The 22,269-nt window shown below is 47.1% G+C and overlaps 1 protein-coding gene across 3 annotated transcripts in view; it reads left to right on the forward strand.

The window, feature by feature from the left end:
• CHKA (choline kinase alpha) overlaps nt 1-22,269 on the forward strand; it is a 45,340-nt gene that overhangs the window by 20,247 nt on the left and 2,824 nt on the right. Inside the window, exons 3-11 of one of the 3 annotated variants that reach the window (XM_033120820.1) lie at nt 6,066-6,094; nt 7,108-7,161; nt 11,164-11,277; nt 13,507-13,640; nt 14,043-14,147; nt 15,171-15,229; nt 16,857-16,944; nt 17,465-17,573; nt 21,243-21,349. In XM_033120820.1, coding sequence (XP_032976711.1) covers nt 6,066-6,094; nt 7,108-7,161; nt 11,164-11,277; nt 13,507-13,640; nt 14,043-14,147; nt 15,171-15,229; nt 16,857-16,944; nt 17,465-17,573; nt 21,243-21,349 — 799 coding nt within the window. The remainder of the gene's footprint in view (nt 1-6,065; nt 6,095-7,107; nt 7,162-11,163; nt 11,278-13,506; nt 13,641-14,042; nt 14,148-15,170; nt 15,230-16,856; nt 16,945-17,464; nt 17,574-21,242; nt 21,350-22,269) is intronic. The other 2 variants (XM_033120818.1, XM_033120819.1) reach the window with 2 other exon arrangements.

Below are 22,269 nucleotides of genomic sequence, written 5' to 3' on the forward strand. Positions count from 1 at the left end.
CTTATTTATCATGAATTATGGAAGACACAAATGTCAGTATGTATTGGTCATTCCGTGTAACCTGTGCCAGTTGGCGGCAGTCTCAGAGGTTTGGTTTGCCCCTTCCTCTGTCAGAACGCTGTGTGAGCCAGGCCCTCTGTGCATGAATGGAGAGATTGGGCCTCACCGTTTGGAACGGTTTCACAGGCATGAGTGTCTATGATACACATCAAAGGTCTCGCAAGTGTTGTCTAGGAAAATGTTTTCGTTTAGTTTTTTGAGTAGCAGAAGGCTAATATTAGTGCTTGTTTGAGTACTAACCATAATAAAAGTAAAGGCCTCAAGGCACAACGCAGATATGTGTTAGCTTTGAATCAAAAGATTCAAATTTGGGGCACAGTCTTTTTTGAATGCAGAAAACAAAATGGTGTCTTCCCAGTTTTCTCTTAACCCCAGTAATTAAAAATTAAACCACAGTAACGTATGGAACAATCCATAGATAGTTAATATTAAACTATTGGCTTCTGAGAAATTGTCTGCTCACAAACATTTCTCTGTGGAACTAAGGTCACACTTACTGTCTGACTGATGTTCCTTCACAGAGAGCCCTGCTTGTCCCCAGAGACTGAGAGCCCGTCCTTGGGAACTGAATACTGAATTCTGTATTTTTTTTCTCATTGTTGTAGGGTTGAAGTTTGGTTTACTCTGTTTTAAAGAAAATCCCTTTGTACTTTGAGTATGGTGTAATTATATCTATTTCTGAGGCAGTCAAAACTTCCCTCTCAGAAGTGAAACACTTTTCTAGTATTGCATGTTCCCATTTGGGCTCACCTAATATTTCTTCAGTTAGTACTCGCCAAAGGTAGTCTCCAGGTTACTACCTACAACCCTTCCATACCTGCTTTGGTGCCTTCTTTTGATAACTAAATAAACCACAGACTATTGTGTTTAATTTTGACATATTCAAAGTGTCTTTGTCTTGCTGGTCTTCAATGTTTGAGATTTATAGCATGATGCCAATGCAGATTTCTGGCCCCTGGAACGATGATGCGACCACAGCCCACCCCTCTTGGGAAGGAATGGCTTTGTGTTGGGGGGCGTGAAGGGCGTTGGGGGTAATGTACCACTTTAGCTGTATGTGCATGTGTTCTCTGCTGCAGGCTTGTCCATGCGATCGTGCCTGGAGCACTCTGGTTTCCAGGTGACAGACACGATTCACGGTATAGTATGAGCCCTCTGAAGTCGGAGCATTCTCTATAGCTTCCATTTCTTTCTTTTAGTTCTTGGTTTCAAGAAATGCTTTGTAAAAAGAAAGTTGTAATGCTTATTGTTAAGTAGCACCAGTTACAGTTTGTGCTGTGCTTAACCAGGTACAGTGATTAAGAAGATGTCAGAATGTTATGTATCGAATATATCACTTTTCGTTTTGGGGGGTGGTTTGTTTTTTTTGTCCAAGACAAATCTGATCCCCTTCTTCTGTTTCCTCAGTAGAAAATGATAAACATTTAGTAATTTTAGAAATGTATAGGCCTCAATTTGAGAATTCAATTGAAGTATGAACCTTTTTCTTCCTTCACACCACTTTCAGCATTAAGGAAACATTGTATATGTATTGATATTGTGGTCAGAGTTCGAAACAAACTTGTCCTTATCATGAGTATGACTACTCTTTTTCATGTCTTTGCTGGGTCCCCGATACCTTTATAAAGCGCAGCAGTGCTGATCCGATGTGGAAGCACACAGGCTGGAGAAGCCAGGGCGCCCTCCTGCAAACGTGTTGCTTCCAGGAGAACACTTGGGGTGTTTATGCCCAAGGTGCTTCTGCCTCGGAAACCTCAGGAGTCTTGGCAGCAGGTTACCCTGGATCAGACATACATTTTGAAAAGGTCCTGATATGACTTTCTGTACGAAGCCTTCCTTCCACTCACCTCTTTCTACTGGCTTACGTGAGTGCGAGTTCTAGTCTCCTCTTGGTACTCAGCAGGTCTTCCAATTTGGCCAAGGTCAAAAGAATCGAAGTGGTTTAGAATGTTCCTTGGGATAATTGAAGACACTTTAGAGACTCCCATAAAATGTTAGAACTCACTTGTCTGTTTAAATTCTTACAATTCATATGTGCTCATTAAAAAATCACAGAAGCTATAATTTAAATCACTGTGTTGTGATCTCATGTTTTAATGTGTTCTGTAAAATATGCATTTTCAGAAAATGTTGTCAGAAACCATAACAGCAATAATTACAGAATGTTTTCATAGAAACCCAGGAGAAGGAAGGTTGGTAACATTGAGAAGCAAAATTGTAACTGACAGAGCCACATGACTGCTGTATGTTCTGTGGAGTCAGGATTCCCACACTTGCCCTGCCCCAACTCACCAGAGAGATGGAACGTAGTCCCCTCATTAACAGGGATGGTGCCATCCCCGCATTGGGAATCTCTTCTCTCCTAGAGAATGAATTGAGTGTGGTCAGAAACCAGGTGCATCTTACGAGTCCTCAAAGCCACAGGCTGCACAGTAAAGGAGCCCATGTCACTTTAGGACTAAATGAGGGTCACAGTTACTGAGCGTTCAGAAGACGGCAGCACACATGTTGTTCTCAGGGTGAGTACTGGAAGTGGCTCGGGACTCGGCTCCTGAGGGTGATCCCAGGTCAGTGGGACAGGCCTGATTTTCCTGGACCACCTTCTAGGTGACCTAGAAGTTGAGTCTAGTTAACATTTGGATTCTTCTTTCTTAATAACTCATCTCTGGATTCCAAAGCATTTTTAAAAGGCTACAAGCAACTCCTCTTTTATATAGCCATAGCCTCTTTTAAAAAGAGACAATCAATACATGTAGTTCTTCCGTGGTGGGAGGAAGAGAGTGTCCTCCATGTTTCTATGAAACACTCTTATTTGTATTTTTTTACCTCTGTAGCCACCATTATATGTAACATAATACTACTTCCTTATTATAACATTATCTGTAATTGATGGTTTGAGTTCTTAAATAGCATAATGACACGTCATTCTTTGCAGCACTTTCCCCAGCCTGTCCCCCGAGCCGCTCACGCAGTATCTTTAAAGATACTTTGAAGATAAATGTTTCAGGTTACAAGTGACATTTAAATAGTTGCGTGCCACTTCAAGGAAAACCCAGGTGCCGCTGCACTTCATCTCACAAATGTGGCTGGATGCAAGCAGTTTGATCATAAAGCCAGTTCCCTCGCCATCGTGAGAGCAACCTTTTATTAAGAACTGGCCAGTGAGAAGGGCCTTTTCTGCCCAATTGCTTAAACAAATTGAAAGAGAGAAACTGGTTAGAGTATAGAACATTAGCTAACTTAAATTATATATGACAAAATTATGTACGACAAAATTCAATCAAGTGATACTTCCTCATTTTACTTAGCCCCCAAAGTGGTCTTACTACCTATGCATTTTCACCTTTTCAAGTCATGAAATAGAATATTTTGAAAGCTGAGAACTTGTAATATAAACACTTAATTTTCTTCATGATCTTGTAAGTCCAAGAGCGTTTAGATGTGATTTTTTTCAGAAAAACAATATTTGAAACCTTGTACCAAATATATTTATTATAAAAGTTAACGTATACTTTTAAACACTTTTTAAAGTATGGAAGTATGTAAAGTAAAAAACAGAAGTCCTTTATTCTCTCCTCCTATTTCCTATCTAATAGAATTTAAGCTTTTGGGAATTTAGGCTTTAAGTTTAAAAGTTCTTGGCCAATTAAAATCTGTTTCAGCTTTTAAAATGTATAATTTTAAAACAAAATACAAACCATACCCCATTTATTATTGTTACTAATTTATTTCCTACATCACAATCTAATGAATACATGGATTGTAATGAAACCATGTATACTTATAGATTCTCTTGAAAACCAAGCCCTAAATAGAAAGAAAAGAATGAGGAAGATGGAAGGAAGCCAGTGGCAGTATATTTTTAATTATCATTGGGTGTCTTCTTTTTTGGGTTTGTTTTTTGTTTTTGTAGCATCTTCATACCATACAATTCACCCATTTAAAATGTATAATTCAAAGTGTCTTCTTAAGCATATTTGATGCATTCTGACTTCTTAGGTCTTGACATTTTACCAAATGTCAAGTGTTTATTTTACAAAACATTTTATTATGGAGAATTTCAGATATATACAAAGTAGTCCAGAAGAGTATAATGAAACCCAAGTGCCCAAAATGCATCTTTGCCTCTGACCAGTTTTCTTTCATCTTTACCATCATTCATTCTCCGGGGTTATCCTGAAAAAAATTCCAGACATCATATTATTTCTTCTATGAATGTTTCAATCTGTTGTCTATATAAGATGATTTTTTTTAAATGACCACAATAATATTCAAATCAAAAATTTTTAATTATTTAATATTAAATAACCAGTCAGTGTTCAAATCTCTAATAAATGTAAAATTTTTTTCAGTTTTATTTTGTATCTTATGAAAGCTAATTTTTATTAACATGCAAGTTAGTGGACAATTTGGAGTCATTAAATATTTGCGTAATTTATTTTCATATCTGCTTCAGATAAATTTGTGCCTCTGAAGTAAAAGCCCACCAATTCCAAAATACATTTTACTTCCTGTCTTCCTGGACAGAAAATTTCTCTGCCCTCTTTTTTTTGGCAATGTGAGTCTTTTCTTGGCTCACCTCAGGAGGAGGCCTCGTTCACCTTTTCATGAGTATCTTCTTAGTTTGAGATTTCCTAGTCTTACTCTTCTTGTTTACAGGCTTGAGGGAACCTGACCATTCTGTACTGAGGAAACAGAACAGAGGGTTGACTATGCAGAAGTCCATTTTGCCTTCATGATGGTGCTCTTATGGTACAAGTACCGCATTCATTTGGGGTGGGATGGCATGGGCAGGGCGGGGAAATTGTTAATGGGATTTATTGTCACTTAATGGTGCTCATATGGTACAAAGGAGTGGCCTTGGGAGCTAAGCCAGCTCTAACTTCAGATGAAGTGACTTGCTTTCGAGAGCACCATTAGACAAGGGAAAGGGACTTCTGTTGGCTAAATAACCCATTTCACTGTATCTCCCTAAGAAGATACAGTTCGAGTAATAACAGCATAGGAATAACCGTAGTCATTTAGAATTTTGTACAGGTCAAATCCCGTTACAACAAATTTAGTAGGATATCCAAATTCCTTATTTGTCTTAAAGCTTTGCCTGCAAAGTATCAATATCCAATATGTCAGATTATAGAACTTGTTTTGGGCTTTATGTCCTTGGGGAGTAAAAGCACAATGATGTAATGTGTGGCGGGCATTCCGCCCCGTGCAGCGTGCTGGCTCACACCTTCGCCAGTTGTCCCAGTGCAGATCGCGAATGGGAGTTTGCCGTAGCTGGTGGGTCGGCTCTGACAGCCTCGGTTGCACCTGCAGCTTCATGACGCGCGAGTGTTCATTTACTCGTGCCGTCCAGAAAGGGCAGTAAGCACCAGGATTTGCTCGGTGCTTTGGGGGAAGACTAACAAATGAAAGTTGAAGTCCCTATTCATTAGTAACTTGTGGGCCACTGGGGCCAGGAGACCACGTGGCCGTCTAAGGCAGCAGTGCAGTCGTGAGAGTATTTGAGAGTTAAGGGAAGAGTAAAGCTTTCACGATACCGGATTACTCCCTGCTGTGGCTTTTCCCATCATACACCAGGCCATCAGCAGAGGTCTAAAAGGATTTCTATTGTATTTTCATTTTTCATCTCATTGTAACGGGATTTAACCTGTAACATCTTTTCATCAGAGAGATGCACATTACACAAATGAAAATATGATGTACCCCATTTGTACTTTCTGTACTTTGTACAAAATGTACTTAACTGTATGTCTAAGTGTAAATCTTTTTGCAGATAGCTTCATGAACGTGGATATTTATTTTGTTAACTTTCATGAGTAAGCTAGAACATGTACTATTTATATGAAACACATTAAAACGTCTGTGGAATGTTATTTCCGTGTATGACGGATGAGCGTGGTTGCTTATTTAAATCACTAGGTTTTTTGCATGGTGCTAGAGTAGCTGGTGTTGCTTAACGTGGCATTTTTGTTTCCTGTCCACACTTTCCACCCTTGGTACAGGTGTTTTGATAAAGCTGTGGAATGGAAAGGTATGTTTTTCATGGGATGTTCAAGAATCTTTCACCTTAAAATGTTTTACGGGCTTCCTTCTTTGTCTGGCTTATGCAGACTTTAATTTAATTGTAACAGCATCTTTCTAGAGGCAATGTTTGAGTATAAAATTTTGACATGACACTTAAGTTTCTGACTTGCTTTCCCCCATCCCCTGATTCAAGATAGTATGAAGGTTTTTAAAGCAGTGGGGTGGGGGTTGCTTTTAAAAGGTGGTCTGTGCCATGAAGAAAGAATGTGGCCAAAGACTTGGCAGAAGGTAGTTAATGAACGAGGTGTTGTGCTGCTGGAATCCTGGTGGCCAGCAATTTGTAATTTCCTTGAGGAAAATGATCTCAAAGTGTCCCTTCATATGTTAATATGTGAAATAAGTTTAGGGACTTGATTAAATTCACACCGTCCTCTCTTTGGCGGAGGAAGAATTCCGATTGAGCTAGTGACAGGTTGACGAGCGGGTTAGTCTGTGAAAGTGGCAAGGTGGCGGCCCGTCCGTACGGACCCCTCGCCAAGTTGCCCGCCCGCACAGGGCTTTCTTCTCTGTCTGAGCTCTGTGCTGACCACACTTGCCACAGGCGTGTGTATGTTCCGGAAGAAAGCCTTCCTCAGGATAGTGTTGATCTGAAGGGCCCACCTAGCTAACCTGGTGCCGCTCAGCCTGCTCATTGCCTTGTCTTTAGAAGGCCGAGTGGAAGAGCGCCCTCTATCGACTTTCCTCAAACAATGAAATTGTGAAATGGTCTACCCGAATGGTTGTGAGTCATAGCTATTTGATCTCAACAGCTCGTCTCTTTGCTTGTAAAGAAACGAAGCGGTTCCTCGGGTCTTGTGCTAGTGCTGGACACTGGTTGTGCACGTTAGACTGCTTCTGATGACATCAGTGGGCTGAGAAACACTCGTGAAAGATCTGGGATGTTTTGTTAACCCCGACTGTTCTGGTGGTTGCTTAGTGTTCCCCATCTCACCGGAAGTGTTTGCTTTTTCTCATTCATAGAGGTCCTGTAATAAAGAGGGATCCGAACAAGCTCAGAAAGAAAATGAATTGCAAGTAAGTAATGAAGTCCATTTCGCATCTGTGTGAGGTGTACACAAGGTAGCCGACAGTGGCCGCCCTGTTGGGCAGTGCCTGCAGAATCCTGGCCCGGCTGTCTGAGGGGACGGGCTCCTGGCATGGCATGTCGGAGCCGCCTCAGTAAGACGAGTGAACACGGGTGTTCCCGGGCCCTACTGAGTGTCGGCAGTCGACGTTCGGTGTCCTTAGGGCAATCGAAACAGCATTTGAGGTGCTCAGAGATGACAGTTTGCTGACATTCTGATGTGGAGGCAACCTGGGCTGCACTGCGGCATCATGTCTATCACCACCCAGTTGCTTCAGTGCCACTCTTCCCTGGGCAGGCAGGAGTGTGTTTTCCTGTGATGGTACCCAGGTAGGAAAAGGCCTCTTCCTCAGTTACAAGATCTGAATTACAGTGACCCCACTTTCTGAAATGCGTATGTTCACAGTGTGTTGGAGGCCGAGGACACTGATGTGGTGACCTGTCCTGTCTCTGAGGCTCAGAGTGGTGGGTCGAGCGCTTGTCTGGGTACCATCTGGGTACCCCAGAGAGCACACAAATTCTGAGCATCCTGTCCCAGTCTATGCAAGTGCGTGTATACAGGGTGCGTGTAAAACATGTATTTGCACACACGTTACTATTTACTAATTGTAGACTGGGTAGAAAATAATCAAGAAATAGATAGTAAAGAGTCAGACTACCGAGGAATAACAGTGCTGATACTTTTTTCCCCTCATGTTTCAGTGGAGGTCTTGCATGCGCCCTGCTCTGGAGACCCTGGTCTAGATGGTCTGGAACTTGTACTCTCGGGGATGACACTGAGAAGTCCCTGGGTGGGAAGTGATTGACATTTGTTTTCACCCATTCTGAGCCCTTCGTGTGTAGACCTTTGTACCTCCTGGTAGCTGGAAATGTTGGATCACTAGGACCTCCACGATGCCAAATCCAAAGTGTACTGTTTTCAGTTCCCATTTTGTTTTGACTTCTCAGCAGCATTGGACATGCCCCCCAGCCTTTCTGAAATGTTCCCTTCCCTGAGGCAGCCGGGACACAGACACACAGTGAAGATCTGTCTGCTTCCTCCACTTCTTTCTAGGCTCACTGTCCTGTGGTGTGAGTGTCAGAACTCTCCACGGTTTGGCCAGACGCCCTCTTCCCTTGCTGCCCTCTGTTCTTAGGCCTCCTGATCCAAACCTTGTCCTTGCATTTCTCCTCAAGGCCAGAGGTTCCCAGCTCCTGTCCTCCAGCCCAGACCCCTGCTTGGAACTCACACCATCTGCCCATCTGCCACCAGTCTCTCCCTGGGTGCTCACATTCCTTACAGAGCAAGCTGCAAGGGGTTTGGAGACCTCGTGGTTACAGAAAGATGAACCGCTCATTCCAAAATGACCAGCTTTCCTTCTTAACCTGCCCACATTTCTTGTGTGTGATTTAGTGTTTTCTTTCATTTTCTTCCTTTCCGGATTCTTCCCTCCATACACCATCCCCCCTTTCTATTGTGAATAAACGCTGAGCTGCAGGATCACATAAAAACAAAGGTGTTTCTTGTTTACAGTGTTCAGAGCAATGCTGAAGAGATTAGAACCTTGTTGAGTCTCTTCCATCTTCCCTCCGCCATTCCTGGAGATGGGCTGACTCCACTCTGGCGGGCTCTGGACTGTGTGCTCAGCTGCAGTCAGCTCCCAGGAGCCTTTGTGACAAGGGGACGCAGTCTACAAAAACGCTTCCTGAAAGAATGAAGTGGGATCTAAATCTGTTTATAGAAAGTGAAGCTTCAGATGTTAAGGGGTATTTAGATCGGATGGATGTATGTGTTTTATACGGTGCCCACCCTGAGGTCTTTAGCGTAGTCACTCCACACAGTGGAAAGTACAAAACAAATTTTAATCCCAACAAAATTCTGATTCCTTGGCAGGAGAAATCCTAATCATACTCTTGGGGAACCACTGGGGAATGGGTCAGAATTCTGAGGTGGCAGATTCTACGGATAGCGAAGAGCCACTAATGGCAGCAGACTGCCTGGTCTGGGGGCCACATTCAGCTGCCTCATCCCACGCTGCCACCTGCGCTCCCTTTGCTTTCCATTCAGGGCAGTGCCTGGCAAGCTGAGCAGCTCCCGGGAGCAGAGCCGGTGTCCCAAGTGCAGACCCTGGGACGCACTCCCTTAGGGTGTCTCTGACACTGGATTTGACAGTGACTGCACCTCCGCACAGGTTTGCTGTCAGGTCAAATGAGTAAACGAAAGAAAACATTTTGCCAGCTAAAGAGCACTGTCAGGAATTTGTCGTCATTCTCTAAGGGTTTAAGAAATAAAACCTGTCTGAAAATCCATTAACTGAATCAAATCCTGCCCTAAAATCCATTAACTGAATAGCTCAATGCCATGTCCGCATTGGCATTGCCTTGGTCTGCTCGGGCTACAGTGACACACCCCTGGGGGCACAAACCGCAGACAGTGATTTCTCGCTCCGGGAGGCTGGATGAGGTCGGGGGTTGGGAGGCCTGCTCGGATGTTCTGGTGAGAGCCCTCTTGCTGGTTTGCACACAGCGTCTTCTTGCTGTGTCCTCACGTGGCAGAGCAGGAGACAGAGTACAAGCTCTCTGGTGGCTCTTCTTACAAGGACACTGGTCCTATTGGGCCTACCCTCAGGACTGCATCTAAACCCAGTCACCTCCCGAAGGCCCCACCTCCAAGTGCCATCACACGGTGGGTTAGGGTTGCAGCGTATGAATCTGAGAGGGCAAGGTTTTGTTCACAGCAGCCAGATATACAAAACTGCAAATTAGTAAATAAAGATTGGACCTCACAAGGTGATGGTTAGCCCATAATTGTGGGGATTACACACCGTAATTGTGGGGGATTACCAACAAATCCATTCCCCACACAATGTAAGAGTGACTGAATTACTTTTTACTTGAACGTGGTCCCCTGCCCTTTGCAAGTAGCTTTTCTTTTTTCTCTGTCTCCTCTCGCTGACTTGAGTTCATGTCATTATTGCCTGAGAGTTTGTCCTGATTCTCTTAGTTCATGTTTCGTAATGTGAGTGTGATTTAAAGAGCTCCGTTTATTTTGAACAATGTCTCTCCAGATCGTATTTCCCACAGCACATTTCTTAACAAAGGTGAATTAGAAACCCTGAAAGCATTTTCACGTGCTGGCCCGTCGTCAGGCATATCCACATAGGAACTCCATTTGGAAAGCTCTGGGAGAGATTCGGGGGCACCTCTGGTTAAGAATGGCTCCTTTCCATTCTTTCACCCCAACAGATGGAAACTCTTAAGCTATAATTTGCTGTTTAAGGGAAAAGGACTAAGGAATGCATTTGAATTAAGACCAAAAGGTCGATTTTTGAAGGCAAAATTATTATATATCCACATTTGTTTTTAGGACAGAGATAGAACATGAGAGCATCGTAGAGGTTTTGACAAGAAGACATAAACTGACGGAGGACAAGATTGGGGATAAGAGCAGAATTTGGAAACCTAGAATGCTCCATGCTAGTGTCTGGGCCAAAAAAAATAGACCCCCCGCCCCCCAGATCTAAATCAGTAATTCTCCAACTTCTTAGACCCACAGACCAGTTCAGTGGGCAGAAGGCCCTTCAGGGAGCAGTGGCCCTGTCTCTCACTCAGCATTGGCCACCTGAAAACACATCAGCCCTCACCAGGAGGGAAGGTATTGCCTTTGATAAAGAGCCAAGAGTGAGACTCACACAAGTTATAAAATTAATAGAAGCAGTAATGTGTTTGGAGTCGGTGACCTAAATTAAACCTGAATTTTAAGTCTCATCAATGTAGTGTGGTGCTTGCAAGCACGGACCCTGCAGATACAAGATCTGTGAACCTGTTTCTTCGTACTTCAAATGGGGATGATAAAAAGAAGAAGGCCTGACCGTAGCATTGGTGTGGGGTTAGAAGAAACGGTCACGTGAAAGCGCTCTGACGCCTGGGGCGCAGTCAGCAGCGGTAACGTCTGCGTATTTACTGTGTTTCAGGGGGCCGAGGCCATGGTTCTGGAGAGCGTGATGTTTGCCATTCTTGCAGAGAGGTCACTCGGGCCTAAGCTGTACGGCATCTTTCCACAAGGCCGCCTGGAGCAGTTTATCCCGGTAAGATGTGTTCACCCCTGGCCGGTTGTGTGCCACGGACAGAAGATGGAGTCTGTCTTGTTGCTGCAAGAGCCTGAGATACTGGGGTCTGAAATAGTACATGTGAGCTGCGTCATTAAACTGCGTCAGAAATCAAACCAAATTTCTGTTGCTTTTACCTCAGAACCTCTGACTGGCCTACAAAGATATATTCACATCAAAAACATATGAGCCTTAAGCATCCCCGGGCCCCAAAGCTGCTTGCCCCGAGATCTTCACCTTGTTCTCCTCACCTTCTGGCCCTCCTTACGGAGCTCGCTGCACAACATGTAGCCCTGACCACGGGCCACCTCTCCCCGCCCTTGGGGCCCCCACATTTCTTTGCCTTGTCTGCCATTGGCTCCCTCTGTTTGGCTCTCCTGTCTCCTTGTGCCGTCAAGGTCGTCCCGCCTTTCACGGCCTTGCTCCAACCCTGTTTCCGGGTCAGGGCTGTTTTCTCTTTCTTGCTGTCCGGAGGCATTTTTAATGGAGCTGTAACCTTCCAGCCCGTCTTGGGTGGAGTTCTGTGTATGTAGCCCAGCGCCACCCCTTCTCTCCCCCACCGAGGGCCAGGGCCTCCGGAGCTCGTGGTGGCAGCTCATCTGGGTGGAGCTGCTGAACCTTGCAGCCAGGTCTGCATATGAGAAGGGTTCCCCCTCTTAACCCCGTGAGCTCCCTAAGGACGAGGGTCACCAATGGCTGCCTTTCCATGCCCTGCCTCGTGGTATCTTGGCTGCCCACTGTGCCTGTGCAGGTAATGCCGAGCACGAGGACACCTGGCTGAGGAGAGAGAGGCTCTGCCCCCTAGGACTCACCCTGTGTCCAGCTGGGGGCAGCAGGGAGGCGGGTTCCTTTGTCCAATCCCACAGGCCAGACACGGCCTTCTTGTGATCTGTCTGCCCAGTGGTGCCATGTGTGCCAGCTGCCATCCTGGGGCTGTGCTTAAACAAGTAGGGGCACTGTCCCTGTACCAGTTTACTTTCACCATCTTCCCTAGCACTTGTCTTGGCACGTAAATATGCTTTTGTTTATAATTTTCTCTGAGATTGTTCATCTTTGAGCACATTAGCTGTGAACTTTCCATGTTGCCAAACAAATCATTGGCGTTTTTTAACAAAGCTTGTGGAGCTGAGAGCTGCCTTAGGAAGCCTTTGGCGTCCTGCCACCAGCAGCCGAGTGCTCTGTCCTTAGCACAGCGGGGTCATTTGCAGAAGGTTCCAGAGTTAAGACTGAGTCTAATGCTTTCATTGAACTTTCAGCTCCACCCATAAGGCTCCTGCCACTTGTCGCTTGTTAAGACATCCCTGGCTAGGTGCCTTCACCTGCGTCACCTGCTCTACTTCAGAGCAGCCCTGTCAGGGACTTCATGTCATGGTTCGCATGTCACAGACCCCAGGAAATGAGGCACAGAGGTGTACGTCATGTGCCCTTGGTCGTGTAGCTTTGAAATGAGTATGGAAGCCAGAATTGGAGCTGTGGTTTCTCTAGCTTGGGGACACTGACTCTTAACCCCTGTGCTGGACCACTTCGGATTTTCAGAGAGATATTTCTTTGGATTTTGGGAGGGAGCAGTTTGTGTGGGAGGATAGAAGGGCCTAGTTGTCTGTGAGTTCCCCGTGAGTGGCTGAGGCAGGACAGCCAACGCAGCATGGCCTCCGGCTGCGTTAGGAAGCAGGGGCGGGGGTGGGGGTAAGTCCCATTGGGCGGGCGCCTCTATCTTTGAGAGCCTACTCTGTGCCAGGCTAGGTGCTGGGGACACCACTGTGAACAGTGGGGCAAGGCTCACCTGAGCTCATGGCATTGCTTCTGATGGGAACCTTCTCTGAACACCACATGTCACCTGCAAATGAAGGAGCTGGTGCAGGGTAACTTAATAAACTGCTGAAGACCTGGAGTTGTGAGCCTATTAGTGTTAGGTAGAGAGGACAGAGGGGAAAATCACAGATTATATGTGACAAAGGCTTTCTCTCACTTTAAAGGGTTCAAAATGAAATCAACCTTGGGAGGTGGCCTGCCCATCACTGAGAGGTGCCGCAGCAATTGTGGGGTCACTATCTTCGGGCACAGTGCCCATTCTAAAGGGGATTTAGTGCCTTGGCTGAGACTTAGATGCCCCACAGAATCTGGCTTCTGGTTCTTAGGATCGTGTGCATTCACACTGCTTGGGTTACCTGCTTAAACGCCATTTTCTAACGCCCGTTTTTATTTCAGAGCCGGCGATTAGACACTGAACAATTAAGTTTGCCAGATATTTCTGCAGAAATAGCTGAGAAAATGGCCACATTTCATGGTATGAAAATGCCATTCAATAAGGAACCAAAATGGCTTTTTGGAACAATGGAAAAGTAAGTGGTCACATCCCTTGTCTCTAATGTACCTTTCCAGGGGCAGCTCCCAGAGGTGAGCACTGGTTTGCCACGTGGGGTGGAGGTCCTCCTTTGGTCTCCTGGTGTGCAGGTTGTCAGTGGGTGGTGACTAAATCTCCACTGATTTAGCCTTATGACTAAATCTCTCTTCCGCATGAAAATCAATTCCTGAACCAGAAATAAACGTTTGCAGAAATGCTACTGCATGGGTGGATGAGCAGGAAGTCTGTTTCCTAGAGTGCCCCGAACCCCACGCCCTCTCCCCCTCCCCGTTTTGGGGCTCAGGGTTCCCCTGGTGTTGCATGGTTGCATTTAACTAGAGCCCCAAGGATGAACTGCGGAGAATTAAGCAAGGCCTTTTTGTTCTTTTTTTTTTTGAAGGTACCTAAATCAAGTGCTGAGAATTAAATTTACTGGGGAAGCTCGGATGAAGCAGCTGCACCGATTCCTCGGTTACAACCTGCCTTTGGAACTGGAGAACCTGAGGTGAGCTTTTGCTTCCATTCCTGACTTAGTAAGCGCAGCTGTCCAGAAGCTGAAGTTTTCTTAGGCACTGAAACAGTCATCGGTGACCCCTTGTTAAGGATTGCCTCAAGTGGCCTTTACACTGGCTTTGCAGGATGAGTTTAAACATGAATTTTATCATCTGGAATTGCAGTTTTATATGAGCGCTGTCACTTCTCTGGTCATCCACGAAGGTTTCATGGCGGAAGTGAGATTCCAGAGGAATGGCTGGAATTCCAGACTAGGGCAATAGGCTTTTCCTGAAACAAAACCAACACAACAAACCATGGGCGCAGGCTGGGGAATGGGGAGTGTCCACAGGTGAGGGGAACAGTTCAGCCCAAGCTCGGGGGTGAGGGGTAGGGGTGGGGGGAGGGGAGGAATGGAGTCAGAAGTTTGACGCCAGTCTCTGAGTAGACGCTACCTGGTGTCTTCGGGGTAGGGGGTTCTGGCTCCTAGCACGCACCCCCTTGGGGAGTATTCACACCTTTAATTACTCAATATTTGAGTGTCTACTGGGCTGGGCCTCACGATTGGTGGTGAGGGAATGGTGACCAGGACATTCTTCAAGGAGCTTCTATTTTATCGAGGGATGGAAAACAAATAAACAAAAATGTTACGTTGTTATTAGTGCTGTGAAGGAAAGCAGAGGCCAGCATACACTGACCCAGAGGATCTGCCCTGGTCAGTGGTCAGCGATGGGAGCTCTGAAGAGGGCATGCAGGCCGAGGCCAGCAGCCCCGGAAGGGGCGCCTCCAAGAGAGGAAGGCCTGTGCACAAACGCAGGTCCTGCCAGCTGGACTCGGGGCCTGTGTGTGTGTATCTCCGGTGTGAGCTGCTGTGGAGCTGTCCCCACAGACGACAGTTCCGAGTTCACGTGGCAGACATTACCCAGAGGCTGGTGCTGGTTTGGAACGCTAACGCAGTGCTAGGCTTGTGGAGAGAGCCAGAGTGTTTGCATTTAACTTCTTCGAAGTTTGTAATAACACCACCTTCCTTTTCCAGATCGTTACTTGAATCCACTCCATCTCCAGTGGTGTTTTGTCATAATGACTGTCAGGAAGGTAAGAGTTACTACCTGTTATGCATGTGTGTGTACAAAAGATTGCCTCTGGTGTGTGTGGAAATGCCAGGGATCCGGGAAGCAAGGATTAGAGGCCTAAATGATGGCACAGCCAGACAGTGAAGTGTTGTATAACTGTTAAAAAGAAAGGTCGAGTTTTATACAGACCAACAGAAATAGCTCCAGGATATTTTAAAAGAAAAAAAGCAACTTGAGAAAAACATATAGGGTATCATCCCATTTCTATAAAAAATATATTCGTAGGAAAAAAGTCAGAATATTCACTAAACTGGGGGCTGGGATAAAGGCCTTAAACTTTCTAGATCACGTTTGTTCAGCGTTTAACTCCTTTCTGTAAACATTTTTGACTTTGTTATTCTGGAAAAGCAGTGAAAGGACAGGATGGCCGCCTCCATCGGCCTGGGGCCCTGCCTTCTGCCCCCACAGCCGAGCAGAGCCACCTCCTCTCTCATGATCGCTTCACATGCTGTGAATGACTTTCGTTTTCTCTGCTTCAGGGAATCCTGATGCCATAGGCCCTTTACTGTAACCACACTTTACCCAGCGTGATTTCAGACCACAGTTTAACCGGAGGCCTCCATCTAGACAGACAGCTACCTTTAGCTGCTGTCACTGGGGTGCCCGGCCATCGCATGGCTTTGCCCGCTGCCCTCCTCTTCCCTTCACAGCCGGCTGACGTCCACCGTCAGACCCTTTGCCAGGCTCTAGAGTTTGTTTTAATTTTTAGAAGATTCCCTGTTGAAGACCAGCCATCAGTAAGGCCTGAGTTTGAGGCCAAAGTACTTTTTACTAACTAGCTGATCATTGCTGGCCAGGTTTAGGCGGGCAGGTATAGACACACAGGCAGTTTGTGTGTTATCACATCACCAGACGGTGTGAGGGAGGCTAGGGGCCAGTGACGGCAGATGGGGAGAGGATGGAGGAGGTGGGAGACGTGCATTTACCTTGTTCTGCTGCTGTGGGGCTCTGCCTCCACTTCTCCTTTCATGGCCACTGGACACAGTGTTTGCTGAAAAGCCTAGAAACCGCCTCCCGCAGAAACCCTGGAGAGGGTATGGCCAACAGGCTGGCTCACGGGTGCTGCTTGCCAGCCCGAGGGGACTGTATGTGGGGGTCTCAGAACCAGTGTGGCGGCCAGCCCACTCGTGCCCCAGAATTCAGCCCTAAAGGAAATGTCATAGGGACGCAGCCTGTGGCCTCCTCCTCGGGGAGAAAACCAGGCGAGGGCAAAACAGTGCAGCCAGCCGTGTGGTCCCGGCACGCTGTGGCCTCTGAGCCCCGCCCCCTGGTTTCTCTTTGGGAGGACGCCGGGACACAGCGTTCCAGCTCAGGGCTGCTGGGGGTCTTGGGGTGCCCAGAGCCCCAGAGTGCCAAATTGGCATTTTCCTTCATGCCCCATGGAAGATTGGGGGAGCACTGCCTCAGAAAACTGAGGTAGAGCCAGCCCGCTCTCATTTCCCAGTGAGCCCAGGGCCTCCTGGCGCTGTCCCGTGACTGCAGGCGTCACTCGCTGCAGAGGGCTGGGAGCAGTGGCGCCTGCTGTGAGGGCTTGTGCACTCGATTCTAAAGCAGGCCCGAGCTAAAGTCCCATGCAAACCTTCTTGCAGGTAACATCCTGTTGCTGGAAGGGACAGAAGAGGCTGAAGGACGGAAGCTCATGCTCATTGACTTTGAGTACAGCAGCTATAATTACAGGTATGTCTCAGAGCAGGGCTTTTCATCACAGGGCCGTTTGATTATTGGAGCGAGCGCATGTATGGGAGCGTTACAGGGAAAGTAGGTAACAATCCGTACTAAGCTGGAAGTTTCTTCTGGAAGCCAGCGCTCCTGTCACGGTGCGTGCGGTAGCTGTAGCAGCATCACAGCCTGTCCTCAGCCCGCTGTGTGAGAGGGAGCAGCAACGTGAGGAAGCACAGCCCAGAACTTGGTCTTTGTCTTTTGGCTTATAGACAATTTCCTTTCATCACAGTACTAACTGCAGGAGAATGCTCTGGAACAGTTGCTCTCGAGCAGCGGGTCAGGTGGCGCTTTGTGGCTTCCGACGGCTGTGGTTCTGGTAACGGCCCATCGGCCGTCTCTGTCACGGAAGCAGTCGGACTGTTGGGACCTCAGGAAGCTTTGTGCCGGGAGGGCTGCTCACGTCAGCCTTTCCGTCCCGTAACAGACTCGGGGTGGGCAGCTCGTCTCACCCTCTGCACCCCTTTCTCTCTTTCAGGGGATTTGACATTGGCAATCACTTCTGTGAGTGGATGTATGATTATAACTATGAAAAGTACCCATTTTTCAGAGCAAACATCCTCAACTACCCCACCAAGAAACAACAGGTAGGAGGCTGGTGTATCAATCCCTGCTAGTGGGTACGTCACGTAAGTCAGGCTTACGTAGTTAGTATTAATTACGTCTTCATTTTCAAAGATGCCCCTTGTCAATTGTGCAATGGTCAGGCAAACCCTCTTGCTTGATTTTATTTATTTTTGAATTTTTATAAGAGTTTATTTGAACCCAACTGACAACCTGTACCAGGGAGCAAGATCTCAGGGGCTCCACAGAGTAAGAGTTTCTCAGCTTCTCTTGTGCATCTGAAATTAAGGAGGGATAAACGCTTTTGCTTTAAATGTTTTTTCCATTAAATGTAGACAAACTTGACACTTGGGTCCAGCTGTTTTTAATCTGTGCCAGAGATACATGCATTCAGTCAGCGGGGAGCACAGTCCCCTTTGTAGTTCTTTCTAATTCTTTCTAGAAAGCCCAGCTTCCATTCTGTTTTCTGGCTGCCTTTTTGGGGATCACTGACTTGCCTGTTTGACACTGTGCAGAGGGATGTAATCTTTGGGGCACCGACGTCTAGTAGCCATTGGGGTGAACAGGTCTCCTTCCTGCCCTGAGCTGTGGGAGACCAGGGACTGTGGGAGCTGCCTCCTGGGAACCCCTCACCCCTCCATCCCCTCCCTCAGCCCAGCCCGCCTTGAAGCCTGGGTTGCAGGTGAATGGGTAGCGATGTGGAAGCTGCAGAGCTGGGAGAGAGCACCACACCTGCCTGTGCAGAGGGGGCAGGCAGCGCCTCCCGCTTCGAACCCCCACCCTCCTGGCACATCCTGCCTGAAGCCTTCACAGCAGTCGGGCTGAGGACGGGTGCGTTCAGCTGCCACTGGAGCTCCCTTAGCAGACATTTCCTGAGTCGGGCACAGTGGGTGGCCCACGCTCCAGAGCAGCCGTTGAAATGCAGACATGCTGTGGGGCCAGAACCACGTTGTTCTCTTCTGGCCACGTTTTAAGGCCGAGTGAACTTGAGCATACCCAGTGTCCAGGGTGGTTGTGGACCTTAAGGTCATGCTGTGTGAGAAGGAAGGGTAGGAGGAGGTGGGGCTGCTGCGCTTGGCCTGAGGAAGGGAGATCAGCAGTGGTTCTCAGGTGTTACAACTCCTGCCAGGCCGAGGGGAAGTTAGGCTTCTGGGAAAACTGGGCAGCTCTACAGATAAGAACTCTCAAACCAGTGAGGGGAGATTTGCAGGAAGAAGGTAAATTTTATCTTAACGGGAGGCAGAGCTGAGTAACCGCCAGTGCTGCTCAGCACGGAAATGGAACAAAATGCTGTTCCCATTTTCTGGCAGGTTTTAAAAATCACATAGAGGTGTTGATCTTTATCCGGTTACCTCAGTAAATGCATAAAGGTTATCATGCTTTTTTAATCCATTAGTGAGATGTTTTTAAATGTTAAACCATCCCGGAATTTCGGCAATAAACTATTTGGTAAATATTTTGTTCAGATTTTATCATTTTAATCTGAGGGAGGGTTATTCTGACCAAACTACTCTGCTAGTCCTCCCCGTTATAGCCTTTAACCCTTTTATTCCTCAGAGCACCCCCTTAAGGGCACCATAATTAGCCCCCATTTTTAAGCTGAGGACACTGAGACCTTGGAAAGTGAAATCGTTGCCCAGGGTCACGAAGCGAGTTCATGGTCAGGTCTGGTTCGGAAACCAGCCCGATGCCATAACCCTGCCTTGCTGTAGTCGCCACCATACCTAAACATCTTCAAGGTGGTTTGGATTCCAGCCTGGTGCCCACTGGGACATAGTCATGGGTAGGAAGAGGTGAGATGCCTCAAAACCCCAAGGCTGGGGCAGGAGTTTCAACCCACAGCGTCAGCGTCATCGGAGAAACTATGAAAAGTAGAGATGGTAGTCCCTCCTCTACGGGATTCATTTTTCTAATGTGAGGGACTAGGAATGTACGTTTTGTCCTGCTTCCTGATGGTTCTAGCGCCCAGTCAGGGCTAAAACCCACCAGTATCCCCAGTAGTCCTCTGTGTGCTGTGGCTCAGGATTCACTTTCTATTACATTTCACCCAGGCGGTGACGTCACTGCCAAGGTGAAGAGTGTGGGCTCTGGGGTCACCCCACTTAGGTTGCCGTCTTGGCTCTGTTACCTGTTAGCTAGCTGTGTGGCCTTGGGCAGGTGGCCCCACCTCCGGCAATAAGCTATTGCAATGAGGTGTGTGTGATTTTGTAATGCTCTGTTGGGCCCAGTTGGACGGTATCTTGTTTTAGGAGTTCTCTATGCGCATAGGTGAGACGGGCCTTCAGTGTTCATTTTAAAAATCATTACATCTGTTCTTGGAATCAAAATTATACTCGTGTGATAAAAATGAATTGAGTCTCCCTTTTTGTTTTCTGGAAAAAATTTATATACACTGAAGGATATCTGTTCTTTGGAAGTTTGATAGACCTTGCCTGTAAAACAGTCCGAGCCTAGAATTTTTGGAGGGAGTGTCATTAATTACCGTTTCATTAGGGTGTCGATCAGTTCAAGTTTTCTATCTTCATTTTTCAGTGTCAGCATTTAGCATCTCCCAGAAATTAACCCTCCAAGTGTGGTGGTTCAAGCATGGTTTTAAAAACCAGTCTGCCGGTTTGAATCCCAAATCGGCCATGGCTGGCTGTCGCCTACTGAATGCTTTTGTGCTTCGGTGTCCTTGTCTGCAAACATCACTTTGTTGTGAGGAGTGAGTCAAGATGCAGAAACCAGAGCTCAGAATGTGCCTGTGAGGGAGAACTGGATGGGTGTCGGTAGTCACCTTTGCTGCGCCCGGTTTCCTTCAGGCTGTCAGGCCCCTTCCAGGAGCTCCTGCCTAGGACAGTGCTTGAACTTGAACGGTGCTTTCCAGTGAAGGAGCATATGAAAGCTAATTTTAGAGAAGGAAGATGGCAGAGGCGAGTACAGGGAAAGGTGGTCGAGGAAAAAGTGTTGGCATTCCAACTCGGTAACCCATGAATGAGGGTTCTTCCAGGGAGGGGTGACTGGCAGCTGTTTTCTTGTTTACAAAAGAACAGATCAGTGGTTTGCATGTTCTCTTGCCTTTTGATAGAGTCAAGAGCTAGGATTTCATAAATCCTAATTGACATGCAGACTAAATGTGGAACCTGGAACCACCTTAGGTAAACTGCCTCTTCTCCAAACCAGAGTTAGACGTCGCCACTTTCTGAACATAAGTGTAAATAATCGCGGCATCTTAGAGGCTGGGGCTCCCTCAGGGTCTGGTCCAGCTCCCTCTGAGGGACCGTCAGGGAGCCTGAGGCCTTGTGCCGGGCGGGCCGCCAGCCATCCTGGGGAAGGCTTGGGGGAGGCTTCACCCTGCTGTACGATCAGACGCCGGCCAGAAGGAGTGGGGATTAAATGAGAGAAGACTGATTCTACTAAAGTCCTTTCTCCAGAAGGTTTCCTGTACCGTCTTGTCAATAGTACAGTGCCGAGTCCGTTAGAAAGAAGTCGGACTGTAACTCGGGGGCACTGCTGCGTAAGGTGAACGTCCGAGTTGCCCACACCTGGGCTCTGCCGGGCCTTCTCCAGCTCCCTCTGATGTGACCTGCCCGCGTGTGCTGCTTTATCAGATTGCCTCAGTCGGGGCAGAAATGTTATTAGATGACGGCTGTCGATAATCGTCTATTTCTAACTGATCCTAAGATAAGTACTGTTGGGTGTTTTTTTTTTAGCTCCATTTTATTTCCAGTTACTTGGCTGCATTCCCAAATGAATTTGAAAACCTCAGTAATGAAGAAAAGTGCATTATAGAAGAAGAAATGTTGGTTGAAGTCAACAGGTAACTTTCCTTTGTTGATTTGTAAAGGTGGCTTACTTCTCTGGAATATCACTGGGGTGCCTCCTTGCCACTGACAGTGTTAGGAGCCCCTTTGTAACCGTACATCTCTAGGAGTTGTCTTTGTCAGAAACGGAACACTGGGTGCTTCTCCATGTGGTTGAGTGTGCTCAGGTCTTTCCGGTCTGAGCAGGGGTCCCACACAGGGAGGGCAGGACGCGTGGATGGAGTTCTGAACTCCAGTCCACGCAGCAGACTCAGCTGTACGATGCGGCCACCCAGGGCCTGGATACTCTTGTCTCTGATGCTTGTGCAATGGTGGGCGCCATCTAATAATAGGCTTCTAGAAAATCACCAAAACTAGTGTGTATTGTTCTGAGTCTTGCTTTTAACTATGTTTTTCATCAGCTCTCAAAGCAGGGCTGGAAACGTCCAGATTCCACAGAGGTCTAGACCACTGTCTGGACCACACTCAGTCGTCTCTTTAGTCAAGAGGCCTGAGTTATTCCCATTCTCTGGGATCTCCCGGGAGAGCCTTTGGTAAACATGACTGTTCAGATAACGTCGTCCTGTCTGCCCACTAAGCGCCGATCACCTCATCGTGGTCTGCAGAAGTATCCACCGCCCTTCTCTGCCTCCTCGGCTCCTCCTGCGGCTCAGATCGTCCCTTTCTGGTTCTTGAACAGGTAGAAATAGAAAGGTGGCAGGCGGGGGAGACAGACCCCAACAGAAAGGGCGGCACCAGGGTACAGGGTCCAGGACTGCATGAAAAACAGTCGGGTTTGCTGAGGGTACCAGCACATTCGTCCCTGAATTAGAGCTTTATCTCTATTCTCATGGAGCCCAAAGGCATTGATATGAGGAGAACTTGGGTTCACAGTGACCTTCACCTAGGAGTGACCCAGCTCACGCTCTCCTGTACT

The sequence above is a fragment of the Rhinolophus ferrumequinum genome, chromosome 11 (genome assembly GCF_004115265.2).
Source record: "Rhinolophus ferrumequinum isolate MPI-CBG mRhiFer1 chromosome 11, mRhiFer1_v1.p, whole genome shotgun sequence".
NCBI classification, from domain to species: Eukaryota; Metazoa; Chordata; class Mammalia; order Chiroptera; family Rhinolophidae; genus Rhinolophus; species Rhinolophus ferrumequinum.